Source organism: Lynx canadensis, chromosome D3 (assembly GCF_007474595.2).
Source record: "Lynx canadensis isolate LIC74 chromosome D3, mLynCan4.pri.v2, whole genome shotgun sequence".
NCBI lineage: Eukaryota > Metazoa > Chordata > Mammalia > Carnivora > Felidae > Lynx > Lynx canadensis.
In genome coordinates, this window is record NC_044314.2 from 39,182,874 (window position 1) to 39,207,363 (window position 24,490).

The following is a 24,490-nucleotide window of genomic DNA, read 5'->3' on the forward strand; positions in this document are numbered from 1 at the left end:
GCCTGATTCAGGACTCATCTACTGAGATTGTTTTTCACAATTTTGGATGATGACTTTTATGCTAATAAAAATATCCCCATATCAGAGGTAACCCTATTTGAATAAGCTACATTAAATCCACTGTGTTCTATATCTAACTAGTTTTCTTTTAGCAATAATTGGGTGTTACAAGTGACATCACTCATTCTCCATTTCTTTAGTGTTGGCTATAGAAATATCTGAAACTTCTCATTCATTTATTGCACAAATATTTATTGAGCCTTATTTTGTGCCATGTACCATCACAGTACCTAGCACAGTAGTAAGCCACAAAGGGTGACTGCCTTCATAGGTCTAGCCTCTGGCCCCCAGTATATGTAAAAAACATGGTTATCCAAGTCTTTTAAAAAGAACTCACTCTGCAAAACAAATTAAAAATTTGTCCTATATTGGGGTCTCTATTATTATTGGGGTCTCTATTATTTGAGTATAACTGACATTAAAATAAGGCCACAAAAGTGAATCTAATTTTAAAAAGGACCAAAAATGCATCATAGATAGGGGTATTCAATTGATACAGACTTCAACAAAATATTAGCAAACTGCATTCAAAAATTCATTAAAATTATCATTCACCATGATCAAGTGGGATTTATTCTGGGGGAAGCAAGGATGGTTCAATATTTGCAAATTCATCAGTGTAATACATCACATTGTATGAAGGCTAAAATCACGATCCTTTTAAGATGCAGAAAAAACATTTGACAAAATTGGACATCTGTTCATGATAAAAACTCTCAAAGTGAGTTTACAGGGATCATGACTCAACATAATGGCCATATATGACAACCCCCAACATCATACACAGTGGTGAAAACAGAGCATTTTTTCCTAAGATCAGGAACAAGATAAGGATGTCTGCTCTCACCACTTTTATTCAACATAGTACTAGAAGTTCTAGATTCAGGAATAAGACAAGAAAAGAAAAGTGATTCAAATTGGTAAGAAAAAAGTTAAACTATTTGTGGATGACATGATCCTAAACATAGATCCTAAATATAAGGACTTTACCAAAAATCTACTAGAAGTAATAAATTAAGTCAGTGAAATTTCAGGGTACACAATTAATATAAGGAAATAAATTGTTTTATATACACTGATAATGTAGCAGAAAGAGAAATTAAGAAAGCAGTTCCACTTATAATTGCATCAAAAAGAATAAAATACCCAGAAATAAACTTAACTGAGGAGGTAAAAGATTGCACTCAGCAACTATAAAACATTGATTAAATAAATCACAGATATACCATGATCATGGGTTAGAAGAATTAATATTGTTAAAATACCCATGCTACCCATAGCCATTTACACATTTAATGTAATCCTTATAAAAATACCAACAGTATTTTTCACAGAACTAGAACAAATAATACTAACGTTTGTAGGGAACCACAAAAGACTTCCAATACCCAAAGCAATCTTGAGCAAAAAGAACAAAGCCAGGGGTATCACATTCTCAGATTTCAAGTTCTACTACAAAGTTGTAGTAATAGAACCAGTATGCTACTGGCACAAACACAGGCACATAGATCAATGAAAGAGGATAGAGAGCCCTGAAATAAATCCACCCTTCTATGGTCAATTAGTCCATGACAAAGGAAGCAAGAATTTACAATGGGGAAAAGCAGTCTCTTCAATAAATGGTGCTGGGAAAACTGGACAGCTACATGCAAAAGAAGTAAACTGGACCACTTTTTCATACCATACACAAAAATAAATTCAAAATGGGTTAAAGACCTAAACTTAATACCTGAAACCATAGAACTCCTAGAAGAAAATATAAGCAATAATCTCTTTGACATTGGCCTTAGCAACATTTTTCAATATGTTTCCTCAGGCAAGGGAAACAAAAGCAAAAATAAACTATTAGGAATACAGGAAAATAAAAGGCTTTTGTGCAGCAAAGGAAACAATCAACAAAACAAAAAGGCAACCTAGTGATTAAGATATTTGCAAATGCTATGTCCAATAAGGGATTAATATCCAAAATATGTAAATAACTTATACAACTCAACACCAAAACACGCCAAACAATCCGAATAATTAGTGGGCAGAGGACCTGAATAGACATTTCTCCAAAGACATACAAATGGCCAATAGATACATGAAAAATTGCTTAGTGTCACTAATCTTTAGGAAAATGCAAATCAAACCCATAATGAGATCACAACTGTCAGAATGTCCAGAATAACAAAGACAAAAACAGCAAGTGTTAGTAAAGATGAAGAAATCCTTGTGCATTGTTGATGGGAATGTAATTTGATATAGCCACTATGGAAAATGGTATGGAGCTTTCTTAAAAAGTTAAAAATAGAAATACCATATGCTCCAGTAATTCACCCACTTGGTATTTACCAAAAGAAAATACATCACTAACTTGAAAAAGATATATACCTCTAAGTTTACTGCAGCATTAACAATAGCCAAGATATGGAAGCAACCTAAGTGTCCATCAGTAGAGGAATGGATTAAGAATGGTGAATGTGTGTGTGTGTGTGTGTGTGTGTGTGTGTGTGTAATGGACTAATACTCAACCATAAAAAAAATGAGATCTTGCCATTTGAGACAACATGGATAGATCTGACCTAGAGGGTATTATGTTAAGTGAAATAAGAGAAAGTCAAGTACCATATGATTTCACTTATTTGTCAAACCTACAAAAACAAAACAAATAGGGGCACCTGGGTGGCTCAGTCAATTGAGCGTCCGACTTCAGCTCAGGTCATGATGTCGCAGTTGGCGAGTTCCAGCCCCGTGTCGGGCTCTGTGCTGACAGCCCAGAGCCTGGAGCCTGCTTCTGATTCGGTGTCTCCCTCTCCCTCTGCCTCTCCCCCGCTCATGCTCTCTCTCTGTCTCAAAAATAAACATTAAAAAACAAAAACAAAAACAAGTAAATGCAGAAACAGACCCATAAATACAGAGAACTAATGATTGCTATAAGGATGGGAAATGGAAAAATGGAATAGAGTAGAAGTAGAGTAGAAGATACAGGCTTCCAGTTATGGAATGAATAAGCTACAGGGATGAAAGGTACAGCTTACTGAATATAGTCAATGGAATTGGAATATTTTCTATGGTGATGATGGTACCTACACTTATAGTAAATAGAGCATAACATATAGAGTTGTTGAATCACTATGTTGTACACCTGAGACTAATATAGCATTGTATGTCAACTATATTTTAATTTAAAAATATTTTTAAAATATTAAATATGAATTATTGATATACATTTTAATTTAATTAGAATTTATTTGTAACTTAAATATGCCCCCAAACCTTAAAAAAATAATTCAAAGATTGGTTTAAGTGGGTCTTAATTTTTTTTAGTATCTTTTTTTAACGTTTATTTCTTATTGAGAGAGACAAAGCATGAGCATGGGAGGGGCAGAGAGAGGAGGAGACACAGAATCCAAAGCAGGCTCCAGGCTCTGAGCTGTTAGCAGAGCCCGACGTGGGATGCGAACTCACAAACTGCTAGATCGTGACCTGAGTGGAAGTCAGATGCTTAACGGACTGAGCCACGCAGGCACCCCATGGGTCTTAATTTTTCTGACATTGCATGTTAACCTGAAATGTATCTATCTCTTCCTCAGATTTTCAGAGTGAACATAAAGTAGGTCTGCATCATTTTGTTAAAATGTGGGTGCTTATTTTAAAGTGACTTTGTCAAGTTTTCTGATTATTTCCTTTTACACTTGATATTCAAATCATTTTCTCTGGAGGTATCTATTGTGTCATTATTTGTGTTTGTTTTGTTAACAGGTCCCACTCTTCCAGAACCATACTTTTTATTGGCTTTCTGATTTAAGCAAATCTCCAAGAATATTTTCCTGGACTTCATTCAATTCAACATCTTCATAAATTTTGAGCTTTTACTTTACATTGATTGTTGTTTGGGTTAAGCTAAGCCAGTCAAGTATGACATTGTCTGAATGAGGCAGATAAGAATACTAATGACAAACAAGGAAGGGCTGGTTGAGTAGATACTAGTTATGTAATTTGATCATTTGTGAGTATTTTAATTTTTTTGCTTTCCTACTCAACCTCTTAACTTTGAGGATTTAAATAATAGCAAAAATAATTCCTTCTAGTTTTTATGTATAATACTTAATCCTGATCCTGTAAATGGAAAAGAAACCAAGAGAAGTCAACTTTGTTCCAGAAAAATAACAAAGGTGTGAATGGCTTCTGTATTACTGAGCTATCTAGAATTTGCCTATGTTGGGGCACCTGGGTGGCTCAGTCAGTTAAGCATCCAACTTCAGCTCAGGTTGTGATCTCACTGTTTATGAGTTCAAGCCCCACATCAGGCTCTATGCTGACAGCTTGGATCCTGGAGCCTGCTTTGGATTCTGTGTCTCCCTCTCTGCCTCTCCCCCACTCACACCCTATCTCTCTCACTCTCAAAACTAAATAAACATTTTTTTTTAAAAAAACAATGTGCCTATGTTAATAATCATCTGAAAGAAAGTGAAAGCCATGTCTTGGTTTCGTAACCATACTTCTCAGCCAGAAGTAGACAATTGTCTGTAAACAGCAGTGTTAGAATAAAATCACAATATCTTTTACCCCAAGAGGAACTGGAGCCCTAGCCCCCTCCTTTCTCAATTGCAGTTAAAGGGGTCAATCACAACTTGGCCTGTCAGCAAAAACATCACAAAATATTACACCTTCTAATAAAATGATAATCAACCTCATGCCAAATATCTGCATAACTGAGGAAAATCCTTTCTATTTTCTTTTGTAATGATTCTTACCAGGATTCTTAAATATTAAAGGAACAAAACCTCCAGATTTAAAGTTGGCTCATCCATAGACCTGAACCCATTATGTCATGGGATTTTTTTTTTAATGTTTATTTTCAAGAGACAGACAGAGAGAGAGAGAGAGAGGGAGAGCACACAAGCTCGGTTGAGCAGAGGGAGAGGGAGACACAGAACCAGAAGCAGGCTCCAGGCTCTGAGGTGTCAGCACAGAGCCCCATGCGGGGCTCGATCCCACCAGCTGTGGGATCATGACCGGAGCCGAAGTTGAACACCCAACTGACTGAGCCACCTAGGCTCCCCCTTTAATTTCTTAAGTGTCATGTTAGTTTCTTAATCCACGCAGAACTTTCTGGAAAAAACCTGGTTGCTATGAATACTTTGCTTGAATGCTTGTTCAGCAATTCCCGTTTGCAAGGGTGACATCCCTACATCTCTCCGTTTCAGCTTGCTATGTCACACTCATGATTTTGTAAACAGCACGACAAATGGAGGCTAACTCCTGCTAGAAAACCAAGGCTTTGAAAGGCCATGGCAGAAGTGGAAATACGTCTCTCTCAAATGTCAGAGTTCTTATGTGCAAGTCTTGTCTCTGTCCTAATTAAATTACAAGCAAAGCTGTTTCTGTCTCATGGGACATCTGCCTCCTCGCTGACAGGAGCCCTCTTTTCCCTCCAGGGTAGAGGGTGGAGGAGGTTGGGTCTTGACCTGTCTCCACCAGGCCTCAAGAAGAACTAACAGGATAAAATAACATCCCTCATTTCAGTTCATGAAATGAATACCATTATCTGAAAAGTTATGTTTAGGAGAAATCCGTGAAAATATCCTCAAGGTAGGGCATCACTACAGTTTTGAGCATGCCTTTAGCTATGTTGACAGTGAGACTTATTCAAGGATTTTAAATGTATTGCTCATTGCAAATGCAGTAATTATAGCAATTGCTTAACAAAAGGTAAGAATTATAACAATGAACATTTTGGTATATAATAAAACCTTAATAATCTAAGAATAATGGATGCAAAGCATCTTAAAAATCTTTAACTCAGGGGCCCCTGGGTGGCTCAGTCAGTTAAGCATCTGACTCTTGGTTTCGGCTCAGGTCATGATCTTGGGGTTTGTGAGTTCGAGCCCCAGACTGGGCTCCCCACTGACAGCATGGAGCCTGCCTGGGATGCTCTCTCTTCCTCTCTCTCTGCCCCTCCTTCACTCTCTGTCTCTCAAAACAAATAAACTTAAAAGAAAATCTTTAACTCTTCTATGTTAAATAAATTGTTTTAAAGTAAAAATTTATAAAAAAACAAAAATTTATAAAATGTTGTCAAAAGGCAGACCTATCTGATTTGGTTTAATTATATGCAATAAAAAAAATCTTTTGACATCTAAATGTTTTATGTAAATATAGAAGCAGCTTTAGCAAGACCTAAAGCAGTATTCCAAGTCTAGTTTCTTTGCAAAATTGTACTGATCATTTACTTGCTGTACACTTCTAAAAGAAACTTTAGTGTTGAAAAATACCAGACTGATTTATACTAATACCCATTTTTCAAAAAAATAAAAAAAAAGATTTTGCCTATGTTAATAATCAACCTGATGGAAGAAAAAGCATTCACCTGAAATGAAAAACAAAATATGCAACTCACACCCTTACTGTGTCACTTAAAAGTTGAACTCCCCTGTCCAAAATGTCCTTTCTTCTAAATAAAGCGGTTTGTAATCTGGAGTCATTAGCATCACAATCTAGGATATTTCCATGTCAGAATTGGTGGGACCTAAAATCATTTGTTCACCAATGGCACAAATTCAAAGCATTCGTAATTCCCAACTTTTGACACAACTGCAGAGAAACTTCTACTACGTGTGTAAGATAGACTTAAAATTGATTTTTCCAAAAAGCACGGGAGGTCTTCACCGTGTTTCCACAACGAGAGGTGATTGCCCGGACAAGGAGTCATACTCAGCCACTCATTTCACATCAGGTTGCTTTTTGGTATTTCTGTGAACGGATGTATTTGATTAAAGGTATCAGTGGCTTCTCACAAAAGAGTAAGTGAATCAAGTCAACAGTTTAGTGCTCATGTTCAAAGTACCGGAACAGAAATTGTTCCTGTTAATTTTGTGATTATTTTTTCTAGGACCCACCGATCTCAGCATGAAGAGGCAGTTGGCGACTAGCTCAGGATCCTCCAGCAGTTCAAGCTCCAGACCCCAGCTGAGTCCAACCGAAATCAATGCCGTGAGACAGCTCGTTGCAGGATATCGAGAATCAGCTGCATTTTTATTGCGTTCTGCAGATGAACTGGAAAATCTTATTTTACAACAGAACTGAGTCAAATGACGATCCTATTCACTGAGGTCTAAATTTGCAGTTTCCACTAATGACATTTTGATTTCCCAGCAGAGATGCTTCTGGTCTTACTGCACAGTCTTAAGAGAAATACTTCCATTATGCCACATTGTCCTTGATCCATAAAGTGATGTGTTAAGGTGCTTCAAAGGAAGTCTGACCTCTGAAGTACTTGAGATACAGTAATGTGTCCAGCTCACTGCTTTTTGTTTTAGTTTGTCAGCATAAATATCAGGGGTAAATAAAGGCTGTATATTCCTAATTCAAGGATAAAACAGAAGAAACGTGTGGTATTGATAGTTCAAGATTCAACTGAAATATTAGTGGAATCTGCTACTGACTTATTGAACTGAAAGTTGCAGTATCTGGCAAAAAAACAAAAAAACAAAAGCCAAATTTCTTGTTGCTACAGGATATAACAACAATGAGACGGATCTTGTATTTTAAAAAAATATATATGTAGTTTTTATAAAAAGAAAACTTGTTTTTCATTCAAAATGGTCATTTTTACTTTGGTAACTTTTTCATAGGTCCTAAAAAAAACTGTTTTGAAAAACTACTGTAAGTACCTTTTCCACATCCCTTTGCCTTCTCCTCTTTCCAAATTCTTTCTACAAAAATAACGATGCTGGAAAACAAATCCTTGCTACGTTCTTTAAATCGTCACATCAGGAAGTACTTCCAAGAGAAGCCTGCGTTTCTGCACCCGTGCTCATCAACCCACTCAACATTGCAGTTGCGCCATAGCGGTTTTCATCACAGAATTTTTTAATATTAAAAAAGACATATCATTGAAAAAAAAAAATATCACACCTTGGTTCCTTACAGCTGCTTGCCCGGGATTGACGCTGCTGTCTTATAGGCATGCCTCCAGCAGCAATGGGATGTAGATGGCTGAATGTTAAGAGGTTGCAAGTGACAATCTGAAAATGTGCACTCATGTGGTTTTTCTTTCTCGGTTTCAGAAATCGTTTCCAAAAAAAAGACCGTTCCCCTCTCCTGATAGGATTTGTATAATTTACAATTCTAGGTGAAAATGATGTAAAGAACTCTCAGTGGATGCAGCTGCAACTTTAAATGAACTGCCCCATCCTATCCACCCCCCCCCCACTTTGTCCTTCTTTCTTATTTTATAGTGTTGGATACACATGAATGGTGTTTTCTTTGTGCACTGAGGCAAGCTTATTTTTAAAATATTTAGGGAGGAGTACATCTGTTTATGCTTCTTGTACGATTCTTTTTCTGTTGTTTAGCTTTGGTTGGATTACAGATTCTCTGTGCATTCCTGGATTTGCCTTATTTCATGTAGAACTTATGTCATTCCATTTTTGGTAATGAGTTTAAGGCATCAGTGATATTTCTTATCTACTTGTTACATATAGTTTTTCAAGTAATGACTGTGATTGTGACCAAGTAATGTGCACTTTTTCTTGTAACTGTGGACATTGCTATGCTTTTTTCTTCTAGTGTTTCTAGAATTACTGTTCCTTACAGTTACGTAAGCAAAACAAACAAAAAAACAAACAAAAAAAAAGAACTTTTGTGATACTGTTGGTGAATATAATGTGAATATCTTATTGAAATATGAGTATTTTGGAAATACATAGATGCACAAACATCTTTTAAGGTGTGGATTTAGAGTTTGCTTATTTAAATGAAAATTCAAAAATCGAGGGCTGGTATAATTTTCTCTGTTTTGTTTGGTTTAATAAACAGATTTCTGTGTTAAAACAATGATTGTGAAAAATTATAAACTTTCGAATGATACAATACTTAACTTTTAGCAGTTTGCCTCTAAAATATGCAATGCTATTTTGTACCTAACATTCAGCACAAAAAGGACAGTTTACCCTTTTATCTTAAGATTCCCCCCAAACCCCCTTGAGTCTCAACATAGTCTAATAAAGAATTTATTCTAAGACAGGGTAAAGCAAATTAGCAAACCAAGAATATTTCACTTGATCATTTAAAACTAAAATTTTTTTTTATTATTATTGGGGTGCCTGGTGGCTGGGTTGGTTAAGCGTCTGACTCTTGATTTTGGCTCAGGTCATGATCTCACAGTTACTGGGATCAAGCCCTGTGTTGGGCTCTGTGCTGTCAGCACAGAGCCTGCTTGGGATTTTCTCTCTTCCCTTCCCCTCCTCCCTCTCAAAATAAGGTCTTTTTTTTTTTTAAAGAAAATGCTTATTTTTGTGAGAGTGAAAGAGTGCAAGTGGGGGAGGAGCAGAGGGAGAGGGAGAGAAAGAATCTTAAGCAGGCCCCCCTGGAGCCCAGGAAACTATGACCTGAACTGAAATCAAGAGTCAGACGCTTAACCACCTGAGCCACCTAGACCCCCCAGGTATTTATTTTTTTATTACTCATGAGTGAGCCATCTGGCTCTTTTAGTCACTCCTGATTTAACAACTTAGGAGAAACATTTGCCTGCTTGAGGTGCCTGTTTCCTGCTTTGGGTTTCATTGCAATGGTCTTTGAAGATTTTGACAGGGTTGCTGTTTCACAAAGTAACAGGTTTGAGCTCTGCATCCACATAAAAAAATCCTTGATGGTGATTAATGAAGCAAACGCAGTAGAGGAGGTAAGTTTCAACACAGTTCTCTTGTCTTCATTACATTTCCACCTTCAATTTTAAGTTCCAGGCCTGCCCACCAAGAACTAGAGTCCCCCAAAGTTTCTGCTTTTTGAACATTTACCTAAAGCACGAGGGTCCTGGGACTCCCATTATTTCTCTGGGAGAGGTCAGAGGCCAAAATCAAGCACTGTTTTTCCTTTGCCTTTTAGACTTGTACCTAAAAACACCCTGATCCTCTTTTAAACTCTGTCACAGCAGAATAAAGAGATCACATCCCCCTTTAGAAAGCATTTTGGAGAAACTAGGTTCATATTCTCCTTCAACAGAGGTGATAGAAAACTATCATCAGAAACACAGGTCAAACACAAGTTTCGGCCACTTGTACCAGTTAACTTCCCTGACAACAGCAGTCCCTTGTTACATGTGTTACTTTTTCACACTTCCTAAGAAAACAGGCCTTGAAATGACCAGAGAACACCAACACTAGCAGTTACTGAATTTTCTTAAGTTGTGCAGTTCAAGCAACAATACTCAGTAAGAAAGGGCATTCACATATGAGGATAGCCACCGCTTCACTCGTCGTTTCTACAGAGAGAGGCATTTTGTTTCCTCTCCCTCTCACAGTAACTGTAGATGATGAGGACAGTCACAGTCCCTTTTACAAAAAAAGCTCGAGAAGTTGAAGTGACTCACCAGGAGCGCAGACACGAGTGAAGGCTGCAGCTGTCATTGGAAGCCAGGCATACCTGATGCCGGAGGTCTGTGCCTGGTCACGGCCGTCTGCTGAGTCTGCTGCCTCCCAGGTACCGAATAATTGTATTCCACCCTGTGACTTGGAACCAGGTCTTTGTATTCAAGTTTAGCAGTTTTGTGTGGTAGATAAGTAATAGTTACTGAAAATGCTCTTGACATCAAATAAAGCATTTGACTTAACACCATGAGTTTTATCCTGCTTAGAGAGGTTTAATTTCCTTTAAGTTACGTTCTCTGCAAATATAAAAAGCAACAATAAAACCCAGCATTAATGAAAATCAAATACACGAAGGAGAGACCGTGGCTTTTTAACAGTGATGGTATCAGCAGTAAATCTGGTCAAGAAACATGAAAGTCATTATCCGTCTAAACCCATAAAGGTTAAGTTCTTTCACCTGAGATTTTAGTCTTAGCCTATACATAGTTGGTTATCCTGCTATTGTAATTAATCTTTACACCATTATTACAGATATCAGAGTTTAATCTTTGCCAAAAAATATTTTCTAATTTCATATTGCTCTGGTTTCAAAGTTCATTTAAAAAATCCAAAAATAGGGGCGCCTGGGTGGCTCAGTCGGTTGAGCATCCGACTTCGGCTCAGGTCACGATCTCGTGGTATGTGAGTTCGAGCCCCGCATCGGGCTCTGTGCTGACTGCTCAGAGCCTGGAGCCTGTTTCAGATTCTGTGTCTCCCTCTCTCTCTGACCCTCCCCCGTTCATGCTCTGTCTCTCTCTGTCTCAAAAATAAATAAACGTTAAAAAAAATTTTAAAAAAATCCAAAAATAAAGCAGGGAGACACATTGAAAATATGTTAATATGTTTGAGATGCAGAGATTTGGCAAAGTAAGGATTGAGCACACGCTAACCTCCAAGAGCTTACTGTATTAATTGGAGCTCATATCCACTCTTAAAGATTTTGAAGGGAGATAAAACTCTGAGTAACCGATCTCCAGTGTTAAAGTCAATGATATTCAACATTTAATTTTGTTTTTGGTTTGCAAAAGAAACTTGGGAAATAAGACAGAAGAAAAATAGTCCATAGAAAACCATTACCTAAACAAGTATATAAGTATTTTCGTGCAATTTTACTGTCATATAGTGTTACCTCAGCTGCTTTTCTAACCTAACGTACCATGATTATTTCCCACATTACATGTTCTTTTTTCTTTTTAATGTTATTTTTGAGAGAGAAAGAGACAGAGCATGAGCCACGGAGGGGCAGAGAGAGAGACAGAGACAGAGACGCAGAATCCAAAGCAGGCTCCAGGCTCTGAGCTGTCAGCACAGAGCCTGACACAGGGCTCAAACTCACGAAGCTGTGAGATCATGACCTGAGGCAAAGTCAGACGCTTAACCGACTGAGCTACCCAGGTGTCCTACATGTCCTTCGTAAGCATTATGTTTTAATTGTGTACTATCACATTGTCTGTACCTGTATTAGTGTTCTATTGGTGCTGTAACAAATTACCACAGACAACAGAAATTTATGACAAATAGATTTTAGTCCATGAGACTTCCAACCTAAGTTTAAGTAAAAGTGTTCCTCTCTAGAGGCTCTTGAGGAGAATGTTGCCTTGTCTGCTCTGCTTCTAAGGGCCCTCGTTGACTGGTGGCCCCTTCTTCCATCTTTAAATCAAACTCTGACTTCTTTTACCCTCCCCTTCCACATATAAGGACTTTTGTGAGTACCTTGGGACCATGTGGGTCAAACAGGATAATCTCTTTATATTAAGGTCAGCTAATTAGAAACCTTAAAATCTTCTTCAAACTGAATTCCTTCATTTGACATACAACCAAACATTGACAGGTTCTGGTAATTAGGATGTAAACCTCTTGGGGGGCATTATTCTGACTACAGCACCTTAATTTCTTTTAAAAAATACTTCTCTGTGCCCAGATACTAGAGACGCATTTTCCAGTCATCTGTGTAGTAAAGATCCTAAGTGAGCAGCACAAACATTTTTCAAATAATGGTCAGTGGCTGTACCCACACTTTTTATTTCCCTGTATAAAGGATATACTCTTTTGGAAATTTTAATGGAATTTTCCTCCAATGTGTCATATTCAAACTAAATATAATGAACAAATAAATATGGTAAAAGTACCACTAAATTTTCCAAGGGAAATAAAAACAAAAATACCTCTGAACCCTTTCTTCACTTTGATTTCTTAGAAGGTGGTCCACCTAAGAAATTCCCTGATAGATGTGTGAGAAGCTTCCAATTCATTAGGCCAGAAAGGGTACATGAGAATCTAAGCTTCACTAAATTCAACTGCATTTATAAAACTTCTAGTGCTAATTCCTAGTGGCATTTTATTTACTCTGAACAAATGATATATTTAACACTAAACGTTATCAGGTGACACTTCTTTTTAAAAAGGAGAGTTTGGCAATAACAAATATATTGCATTTAAGATGATCAGCTGAGTTTAAAAATTAAACTTCTTTGTTTCCTTGCTGGGACAACTATTTTTATCTACATGTTAAGATTTTCTTTACTTTTCTTTACTGTTTTTCCTTGAAAGGCTAGCCACTGAATAAAAGAAGATCAAGATAATTCAAGGCCATTTTTAATGCTATGAGAGAAAAAAATGGAATAAAAGCATAGACCACAGAGACCAAATGCTATTACTAACTGTGTGGAATTGGCACCATTCCTTTTTTTTTCCTTGAAAGTTCTGATTTCTCGGGGTGCCTGGGTGGCGCAGTCGGTTAAGCGTCCGACTTCAGCCAGGTCACGATCTCGCGGTCCGTGAGTTCGAGCCCCGCGTCAGGCTCTGGGCTGATGGCTCAGAGCCTGGAGCCTGTTTCCGATTCTGTGTCTCCCTCTCTCTCTGCCCCTCGCCCGTTCATGCTCTGTCTCTCTCTGTCCCAAAAATAAATAAACGTTGAAAAAAAAAAAATTTAAAAAAAAAAAAAAGTTCTTATTTCTCATATTTGTTTACTGGAGAATGAATTAGATCAGTCTGCCTGCGAGAAAAGTTTTCTACTTGTTGAAGGTGCTCCATGATGGTGACCCAAGTGACCAAATCCCAGCATAGATTATTTATTCGTAATCGCTTCACAGATGGAACGATTCCGAGGTCTGCTCTCCTTGGAGTAGTAAGCCTCTTAGCTCGTTTTAATTTTTCATGTTAATGAATATATATTCTTTGACCTATTATGTGCTAGACATTGTGCTGTCATACAGAACAAAACTATTCCTGCTTCAAGAGGTCCCAGCTAGTGGAGAAGAGGGACAGATAATTACAATTCAAAAGGATAAAGATTAACAGTGCAACATGTCACGATAGAAACATGCCAGACAGATCAGAGGAGAACACAGACCCTGCCTTGGCAGTAGAGGGGTGGGCTGGAGCTAGCAGGTCACCACAACTGGAGCTGTGGGCAATACTTGGCAAAATTGTTGGTTGTGTTTAGGGAAGAAAGAGGAAGAAAGATGCATCAGCGAAGGCCATTTCAACTATAGGGGGCAAGACAAGGAGAGCATAGAGGAGATGCGAAATAACACGATGTGCACGGTAACTCAAGCAGCTTAATGTTGCTGATTGGTAGGGTTCAAGAATGGAGAGAGATTCCTGCCAAGGAATAAAGGAGGCCTAGCATGCAGAGCCAAAGAGGCCTCGCCTGCCATGCCAAAGAGCTGGGCTGGGAGCTGCAGAGGATGAAGAAGCAATGGCCTATTAGTGAGATGGTTAAATGGCATATGCTGCCTCCACTTTTGACTCTTTGAAATTCTGGGGAAGGAAATGAACTAATGCTGGATCATAGGACCTCCCTTCCCGAGAGAGTTAAGTAAAACTCTTACTGGTAAGAAAAAAAAAAGTATTACATGAGCAGCATGCTGACAAGGAAGGACGGGCTTTGTCCCATAACCGTTGAGAAGTAAGAACCAGGAAAATTCAGGAAGGTTCACAGATTAATGTGACTTCTTCCTCAGAAGGCAAATCCAAGGAAAGACGGGTAAGTAGAAGGAAATTGTGAGAAAACTCCACTATGAACTCCTTAATTTGGAAAAAGGGAGAATGAGGGGAAGGTGGACCACCTGGGGAAGTAAGGACACAATGCTTCAAGAATGCAAGTCCCTCCCTGTCCCCACGGGTCTCCCCAAAATAGAAGCACTGGCAAAACTTGCTATTTTGTGCATCCTCTGGTGGAAAAAGAAAGTCTGAAGAGTAAAGGAAGGAAAATGGTGATACCCAGGGCAAATCTCCTATAAAAAATGAATTAAGATTTCAGCCAACACCCCATCTTCCTGTCCTGTCTTCGTTCTCCTTTCCTTTACCTCCTCCCCACCCCTGACAACACGGTAGCCAAAACTTATGAGCTCAATTTTTCTTGCTTGATTTTCTCTGAGAGGGAAGGGGGGGGGAGGACATTAAGAGAAATGAATGATTGGGTTTCATTGCCCCTGTCAAAAGCAAAGTTTCAAAGGACCCACCTTGAAATTGAGCAATTTAGAAGTCTTCAGATTAATTTCCCATTCCTAAATCCTGGTAACATGAAGTCCTACCCAAGTGGAGTTATAAACCAAGGACACTGCAGAATAAAATTATCATAGACTGCTGTTATCATCTCAGTGACTAGCAACACCTCCTAGGATGGATAGTAAAACAATGAGCATATCCCATAAAAATGAGTAAGATGTAAAGAAACAGCATGACCCCCAGATATCCAACCAATAGCAATGATTGGAAGGCAGACAGGCAGACAGAAAAGAGTTCATAAATGTGAAAAACAAAATACATTTGAAATAAAATACCTCCGAATACGTCATTTTTTCTGCAATAAATACTTGGCTTGCAATAAACTGAGACCAGGGAAACTTTTTTTTTTTTATCTCATTTGACAACCTGAAATTCTAACAATATTACCCATGACAAACCTTTCACTTTAAGAATCGTTCTTCCATACTTCCTAAGTACAGAAATGTCTTTTACTGCACACGTTTTCTATCCACTATAGAAACAGATAGGGAGGATGCCTTCTACATCACACCAGACCAAGGCATACGTGTGGCGCCTCTGGAAACTGGATAAAGATCATCAGAGTTGCTGTAGGGAGCATGGCATGGGAGAGGGTCTTATTTGGCATAGATCTTGCAACCTTATAACATGGTGTACCTGGTGGGATTTCATTTTATTTTGTTTTCTACTGGTGCTATGAACATTACTAATGAGTTGTGTTTCCGTTGGGAGATGTGACAGTGTCACATTCCACGTGTCACTTGTGTTCTACACCTCCCATGCAGAGAGCAGAGTACTGGGATTTCAGACCAAGCGGCAATGGGAGAAAGTGCCTCTCTCACTCCTAAATCAATTATTCACCTTCTCCTCTTTATTATGCAGCTCAGCCGCAGATACTGCCAACGCCAAAGGTCAAATTCAATTTTCTACATAAGATCTTTCAATTAAATAGGAAGTCATACTCCAGACTGGTGCCTTCAATGTCATGTTTGGATAGGATTTCTCTCTCATAGGATACGCCCCATCCAGGACTTAATCGGTATATCCTTTCCAAAGCCACTTGCAGTCTGGGAATCTTCCCTCTTATTCTACATTTATGGGCAGACCGGGATGGGTTTGACTTTGCTGAGCTGTCCGAGCTCAGATTCTCAGCAGCCCACTCTCACCAGCTCTTGGGTCCTGGGTGAGTGATTGCAGAAGGCTTAGCCAAACGACCCCATGTCCAGACGGGGTATGGCTGAAGCCCGGAGTGTGAGGAGGAACAGCTGGAAATGGAAAAGACCTTAGTGAACTGTGGATCTGTCCATGTATAACTGGGCACCTTGCTCCATTGCCAAGGTTTCAGGCCAGCAATGTGTTCTCCTCATTAATCTAAACACTGCAGTTGGTGTTGTGACAGAAAAGGCCCGCTCTACCGACATTTGAAACGAGTCCCAAATATACAGTTGTAGATGCTCAGGAAAGGAGAGCCCAGCTCGGCTTGGCAAACCAACAGCACCCATCTCACCACCTCATCAAGTCCTTCTCAGGACCTCACTGAATCATAGGCAGAATATCATAACTTGTGAACGGATTCTGATTATACACGTCATAGCACATTGTGTTTGTGTTTAAAGATAGAACTTTAATGGGCAATTTTGAGAGCTTTTAGAAAGTACCCCCCCCCCAGACGTGGATTTATTCAATCCATATTATAGGGAAGACAAGATTTTATCATCCTTTTCTGAAACTGAAGCTCAGCATTTTGAGACTTCTAATTATTACAGCCACGAAGAGAAATCAGGTCTTCTAATTCTGAATCCCGTGTTTTCCTGGGCCCCTACCCCATTATTTCACAGTGCACTTCGAAGAGTTGTTTCTCCCGTGTGCCACAAACATGCATTATCTGGGTTTTCCGGCTCATTTCCGATACCCATTCTCTGACATGGTCATAACCTCAGAGACATTCAGACCAGAATATCTTTTGATTTTCTCTCCTCCTTTGCCTGTAGGTTTGTCTTTTTCTTAATAAAAATTCATTAGGAGAGTCATTCAAGCAGAATATATGAAATACAGAGCCCCGTGCTATTCTGGCATCGGAGGCGGGGGGTTTCTATAGAAAAGAGGTACATGTTTATGTGGAGTCTGCAAGTCAGCAGTGAGGGTTTTAGCACCAGGCCCTTTGCTGACAGCCACTGGGCTGGATCTGTCTGTCCATGTGTAAAATGAGAATAAGCCTCTTCACAATATAAACACGGCAGTGAATATGAAGGGAACAGGTTTTGAGGCACACACTAAATAAAATTTAGAACCTTAGAGTGCTACTCCTTACATTGCCACTTGAAGCCCTCGGCAATGTTACCTGTAGAAACTAAGACCGACTCCGGCTACACCAGCATAACCAAACGAGAACCAAAAACATTAGGAACTTGTCCCCGTGCTTGACAAGACACGTGCTTCTCTGTGCCCCTTTCCACTCCTAAGCAGCCCAGTGATGGTCCTGAACATTCCTGAACATTCCTGAACAACTCCTGAACAGAGGTCGCTTACACCAGGTCTCTGTTGGGTCTCCATGTACACTAAAAGCACCATGAGTCAGAAAAATAAGGCACGCTTGAGCCAAACCTGATGTTCCGTCGGTTTGCTCCATTTCAGACACAGATATTTAGCAATTGGACATTTGAGAAAACAGCATCACGGGGCGCCTGGGTGGCTCAGTCCGTGAAGCGTCCGACTTCGGCTCAGGTCATGATCTCACATTCCAGGAGTTAGAGTGCTGACAGCCCAGAGCCTGGAGCCTGCTTCAGATTCTGTGTCTCCCTCTCTCTCTGACCCTCCCCCTGTTCATGCTCTGTCTCTGTCTCAAAAATAAATAAATGTTAAAAAAAATTAAAAAGAAAAAAAGAAAACAGCATCATGCATAAAGTTTCAATTCCTATTTAAAACCTGGGTGGGTTGCTTTGCTAATTCTTTAAGGCTATAATCTGGAGAGGCCCCAAACCTATGTCCCTCACCTATAAAAGTCACCAAATTGGTTTTAAGGAGTCCTCTCCCTCTCCTTGCTGGGCCATGGGATTCTCTCCATGTCCCCTTCCTCTGTCGGTCACCTCCCCCTGGGCATTAAAATAATGCCAATAACTAATATTTGGTGAGCTCTTACTATGAGGCAGGAACTAAGGTTTCCCATATTTTAGTTCTCAAGCCCACTGTGAATTCAGGAAAGCTTGTATCATCCCAGGTTTGTCCCTGGGGAAACTGAGGCACCAGCAGCTTAGCAGTTGTGATACCCTGGTAAGTGGTGAATATGTGATGCGAGCTACCACTGTCTAGCTCCAGAGCCCATGATTTTGGCCGTGCTGCTGAAATGCCTTTGCCATGTATATGCCACAGAACTGCATCTCTGTATGAAACTCCCACCAAACCCTAAAAACGTAGCTCTTGTTCCTTTTGTTTTTAAATGAAAAAGGAGAATCAGTGCAGGACTTACTACATTAAATGAAGAGTTATGATGCTCCGGTCCATGATAGCCAGTGTGCTTTGAACAGTACCGTGTGTCAATTCTATTCGACTGGTGTAACTTATTACCCTTTTATCATATATGTGAGGGAGACAGTATGGCCTTCATTTTACAGACGAGAAACTTAAAGCACAGACAGGTAAAATTAGCTTTTCCAATGCCATTCAGCTAAGCAGTGGCGGTCTTAATTACCACACTACTCTGCCGAATAATTTAGTTCACATTAATGAAAAATCCTAAAAGTTTTGCATAAAACCTTATGATGAGAAAATAACATGAGCTCACCATATAAACACAAAGGCACATGCCAAGTTTCTAGTCCTAATTCTTAAATTCCCCTAATTATGCCTTTTTTTAATGCCATAAACACCATCTTTATGCCATCGCACATCTGATTCCAGATCATTTTTTACCTTAAAGAAGACTTTCTCAGAACATGAGAGTAAAATTAGTTTTGATTAATCTTTTGATTAGGTTTTTGTGGGGAGAGGGCAGAGGGAGGCGTGCAAGGTAGCCATGTTTACTTGTGAAAATGTTTACGCTTTCTCTCATGATCGATAGATGGCACCCGGTGCTTCTCTAGCCACAAAGAGGTGGCATCTAACACTGGGCAGGTCTCTGTGGGCTGGGCCAAGCCTCCAAGGCATATTAAAGGAAGGCAGCCCTCTTCACACATGCACATCTTCACACATGCTTCTACTTCTCTGCCCTCCCAACTCCCTCTCAGGGCCCTCAGTTCCCTGTGTGCTTCTCTGGGTGCCAAACTTCCTAGTTAAGGTGACGAGAGGTAGTTCTGTGGCGTCAGAATGGCCTGGCGAGGAGAGAGAAAGGAAAGAAAGAAAAAAGATCTCTTTTTCTCTCCTTCAGAGAAAGGGCCTTGCCTTTACGCCAGTCCATAGTTCTCCAATGGCAAACAATTGTTTGAGGTAGCATCTGTTCCCATCATTACACAGGGAGGCCATTGCTGCAGCAGCCTACGTAAACAAGTCAAAATCCAAGCCTGTCAATGCCTCGTGGCTACAAAATCAAACGCTAAGGACAACCAATCACCAACAGCCCACTAGGCTTTAAGCTATCATCAGTTTCTTTTCTTTGCTTCCACACTTTCTCTGCGTAAGTCTCTCCCTGCACCCCTGTTGGCTGAGTGTGCCTAACTACTTCTGGTTCAGTGCTGCCCTATCGAGTCAAGTTTTGTTGAAATGAATTCTTCAAATGTTGACTATGCCTCAATAGATCTTTTAGCAATTTATAGGTGTGACTAATCTAGACACCTGAGCACCAGCATAGTGGTATCTGAGTCAGAATGGGGCAGGTAGGGGTGGTTGGCCTAACAGTGTAGTTAGGATAAAGCAATCTGCCTTTTTTAAAGTTCTCCCAAGTGATTCTGATGCAACTTTATCATTTCAAAACTAACCGAGACCGGAGAAAAGGAAGAGAGAGGGGGCCAGTAGGTGGGCATGTTTGAAGGAAAATAAAGGGATGCCCAGAAAGCTCAGAGTTTCACAGCATTTCGCAGAAGTGACGCTGTAGAGAAGCTTTGAAGCCCATGGCAACTTTCCCCACAAGTAAATCACCTCTCACTCATCCTAGAGATTCCACTATATCCCTGAGCAGTTCTGCTCTGACAGAAGCACAGCCCTGGGGCCATGGACTACTTCTGACTTCTAGCAAGAAAAGACTGGGGAGGTAGGAGAGTCGCTAGCTCTCCAACAGGCTAAAGGCAAGTTCCTGGCACAATGGGACACTACTGAATGCCTTTTACCACAGAAATAGTGCTACACCGGGTGATTTGGTTCCGTTTTAATATATTCCAGTTACAAGTACTTTTATCAATAGTTATATATACATATATTCCAGGGCAGGGGTTATAAAATTATGGCCAGCTGGCCAAATCCAGCCTGCTCACTGTTTTTATAAGTCAAGTTTCATTGGAACACAGCCACATTCATTCACTTACATGTTGTCTATGGCTGTTTTCACACTGTAATAGTCAAGCAAATGCAACAGAGACTAAATGGCCCATTAAGCCAAAAAATCTGACCATTTATAGAAATGCTTGTCAACTGCTGGTCTATAAGATTATATTATGGACCATAGCTGTTCTCCACTATATGCCTGGCAGTCTACTAGGCCCCTTTCTTAAGTTATCTTTAATGTTCCCAATAACCTTGCTAATTATGGTATTTTCATGATCTTACAGGTGAGGAAAGAATCTTAAGTCAAATGAGCATCTAAAGTATACTAGGATACTAATAAGTATTCCAACCAGAATTCAAACACTGTTTTGTTTTGCTTCGTTTTGTTTTTTTCTGACTCAGTTCTTTTACGAGCTGTTTTAGGAACATAATCCCCATGTTTTATTTTTAGTGGGAAAAGTAGTTCTCAGTGGCAAATCACGGACCTAAAAATGAGCTATTAAAAAGCAGCCCATTTAGAATTTGGGGACTGCCTCCTAGTCCAGAAAGCTCTTCCCGACCACCTGATCACTTTCCAACCTATTTCATTTTGTAACAATTATGAGTGCCTATATATATTTTATTTTGGCAACAATTTCTGTGTGGATCTGTTCTGTAGAATGCAGGCCGCTCACAGGCAGAGCCTTTGCACCATTCACTTCTGCAACCCACAGCCTGGAAGAGGGCCGGGCAAACCACCTCATACGTGAACCCCTCTAGTTAAGAATAAACATCTACGTGGTCTTCTCATCCTAACATACAACACCTGGGTAGAGCCTGGCATGTGCAAAAATTTCCATTTGTTTATTTATCAACAATGGAAAATACTCCCTTGAAATCTGTGTAAGCGTATAGGCATTCTGGAAGAGAACTGGGCTACGTGTTAATTTGTTACAATACAGTATTTTGCAAATTATCACAATCTCACTTTGGGGGACTTAATTAATCAGAACATATATATCAGAGAAAAAAATAACAGCTTTTTAATTAAACAGTAACTTCAAATGAAGGTGATACTGCTCCTCATTTAACCCCTGAGAAGTTTGAGTTTACAGATTGCTACATCCTGCCCCCTACTGGAAGAGAGACTAACAACAAATAGTAACTAGCCAAAAAGCTAGTTTTTCAAGCTTTTACAAAATTTTTCTTTTTGCTAAAAGAAATTACATGCTCAGTTGCCTTTTTACCCACATCTAATACTTTCTACTTCCAAAATAAACAGTGAAACAAAAAGGAACATAAGATGGCTACCAGTGAAATAGAGGCAAAAACCAATATATATATATTTTAAAGCCCCTATATATATATACGTATATATATGCATATGTATATATATATATATATGCTTAAATATTATATATACACACACAGATATATATATGACACATTTTAAAAATTTTTTAATGTTTATTTTTTGAGAGAGAGAGAGAGAGCACAAACAGGGGAGGAACAGAGAGGGAGACACAGAACTCAAAACGGGCTCCATGCTCTGAGCTGTCAGCACAAATCCTGACGCGGGGCTCAAACTCACGGACCATGAGATCATGACCTGAGCCAAAGTCAGTTGCTCAACCGAATGAGCCACCCAGGTGCCCCAGACACGTTTTGAAAATAAAGATGATTTGTTATTTCTGTAGGGTTATTTAAAATGTGACCAGTTTAATAATTAGCTCTATATAAACTTACCATATAGCATAACCTGAAGGAATGTAAATGTAAGGGTGAACTTCTAAAAATCAAACTCTTTCTGAATATTAAAGGCAACACATATTCATTATTTATTAGTATTAACTCATTTATTTCAGGTTCTTTTTAACTCTTAACTAATGGAGTAAATTTCATGTGTAATATAATATGTACGATCCCTGATTTTAAAATGCATATCTTGTAGGATACTTTCTTTTATAGATAAGAGCATTTAATTACATAATTACACTGGACTTCTTTTTTTTCCTGCCCAAATTGGTCCCTTCCACTTCCACAACTCCCCATACCAAACCCCATGTCTATGTGGAGATAAAGCAAGCCATCCCTAACCATTACCCAGTGCTCATTGAAATAACACCATCCTACAAACCAGCATTGTGACTTTTATAGGTACAGGACTTTAATCAATAATCTAGACTACATAATTTTTTTTAATTTTTTTAAAAATTTTTTAACGTTTATTTATTTTTGAAACAGAGAGAGACAGAGCATGAACAGGGGAGGGGCAGAGAGAGAGGGAGACACGGAATCTGAAACAGGGTCCAGGCTCTGAGCTGTCAGCACAGAGCCCGACGTGGGGCTCGAACTCACGGACCGTGAGATCATGACCTGAGCCGAAGTCGGACGCTTAACCGACCGAGCCACCCAGGCGCCCCAAGACTACATAATTTTAAGCATTGGCTAATCTGTGCTAAGTTATGACGTTATAAAGCAAAATGTGTACACCTCTAAGTTAATTAGCTGTTTCCCTAATTTTAAGATAGCGACACAAGAAGTTGCCATGTGGAGAATGTATTGTTTCTCTCGCGCAACTGGGACCAAGATTTTGATTTTCATTTTTCTATTACATTCTATTCTATTACATTTCTATTACATTACATTTTCTATTACATTACATTACATTACATTACTGAATATATTTTTCTTAAACTCAGGGCAAGAAAGTCTTTACCTCATGGTGTTCCCTTACTGGAGAGTAAGAGGAATCATTGTGCTTAAGAGCATAAATCCTCAAGTCAGATTACGTCAGTTCAGATTCCAGCTCTCAGGTACTAGCTGTATTACCCTGGGCAAGTTATTTACCTCCCTCTGCCTCAGTTTACTCATCTATAAAATGTGCATGTCAATAACACTTGCCTCATAGGGGAGTTATGGGAGTAAAAGAAATTCACACATAAAAAGACCTTTAGAATTGGGCCTGACACATGGTAAGCATTCAACAGATGTCAGCAACAACTCAAATCTGTTTATACATCTGACCCTGTGGACAGAAGCCTCAAAGCTAAAGCTCCACGCTTCTGTCATAACTAACTCATCCCAGATACCTGCTTCTTCTGTCTCCCTCCTTTGTGATTCACTTATAATTGTTTTCTACCACTGTAATAGCAGCTATCTTTAAATATTTTAAGGAAATAAACAAGATCCGAATTAAAATAGACTAAATTGACCTTGGCCTCTTTAGCCAATTATTTCATACCAGATTACTTAATTTTCTGCTTTGGAAAATACTCTTAAATTAGGTCACATAAATTTCCAAAAGCACATCTTAAAATATGATTATCTTCCATGTGCAGGAAAATCCAGAATTGAATAAATCTCGCCTTCGCATGAGGCTACTTTGATGGCACACATGGCTGTTAATGGTTTAATAAATCCATAAAAAGAGCTCTCAAAACATCACATGTGCTGATGGGTTTTCACGCTCATTGGCGCTCACATGGATAAGGAATAGAACAGAACAGTTATAGACCACTGGCCCTGAGCTTGGAATAAATTGAAATCAAGCTTCCAGCAGAGTACAATTCCAGTGAAAAGTGTAAGAGGGAACCCAGTACGGAGTTCAAGTGCACCAGAACAGATTGCTCTGGCTTGCATGAAACTCTTAGCACCCCCAGGAGACGTGTGCAGAACACTTTTCCAAATGGATAGCTGTCCTCAGAACTTAAGCTCTCGAACACAAGTTAGGAACAAAGGCTTGTTCCCCCTCCTCCTCCACCAACCCAACTCAAATATCTTCACCACTTATTAGACAAAGCGATCCAATACCTCCTGGAGAGTGCCCTTCCAGATGAAGGAGGATCATTCCTCAAGGGCTCTACTCTGGACACCTCATTGTTGAGATGGAAAGTTCGGGTTGCATAACAAGAAGCATTAGTTTTAATGTACTCTGATTTGTCCTAAGGAAATATCCCAAAATTTTCAGAAAGAATGTGTCTGAAAATGAAAAAAATTGCAAGAGGTGAAGCACAAGAGGTATCATCGGCAATTGATGGAACAAGGCTGGCCCATTAGGATCGCTGGGAGTGGTGATGGCAACAGGGTTACTCATAAAAGAAGAAAACAGCAAGAAGCATGCATTTTCATTGTGGACTATCAGCCAGCTGAGC

The 24,490-nt window shown here is 39.3% G+C and overlaps 1 protein-coding gene across 2 annotated transcripts in view; it reads left to right on the forward strand.

Moving 5' to 3' along the window:
• The window catches only part of NOL4 (nucleolar protein 4), a 417,756-nt gene extending 408,926 nt beyond the window's left edge, over positions 1 to 8,830 (forward strand). For both annotated transcript variants that reach the window (XM_030292187.1, XM_030292189.1), the window contains one exon: positions 6,938 to 8,830. In XM_030292187.1, coding sequence (XP_030148047.1) covers positions 6,938 to 7,131 — 194 coding nt within the window. In that variant the 3' untranslated portion in view covers positions 7,132 to 8,830. The remainder of the gene's footprint in view (positions 1 to 6,937) is intronic.
• The last annotated feature ends 15,660 nt before the right edge of the window (positions 8,831 to 24,490 follow it).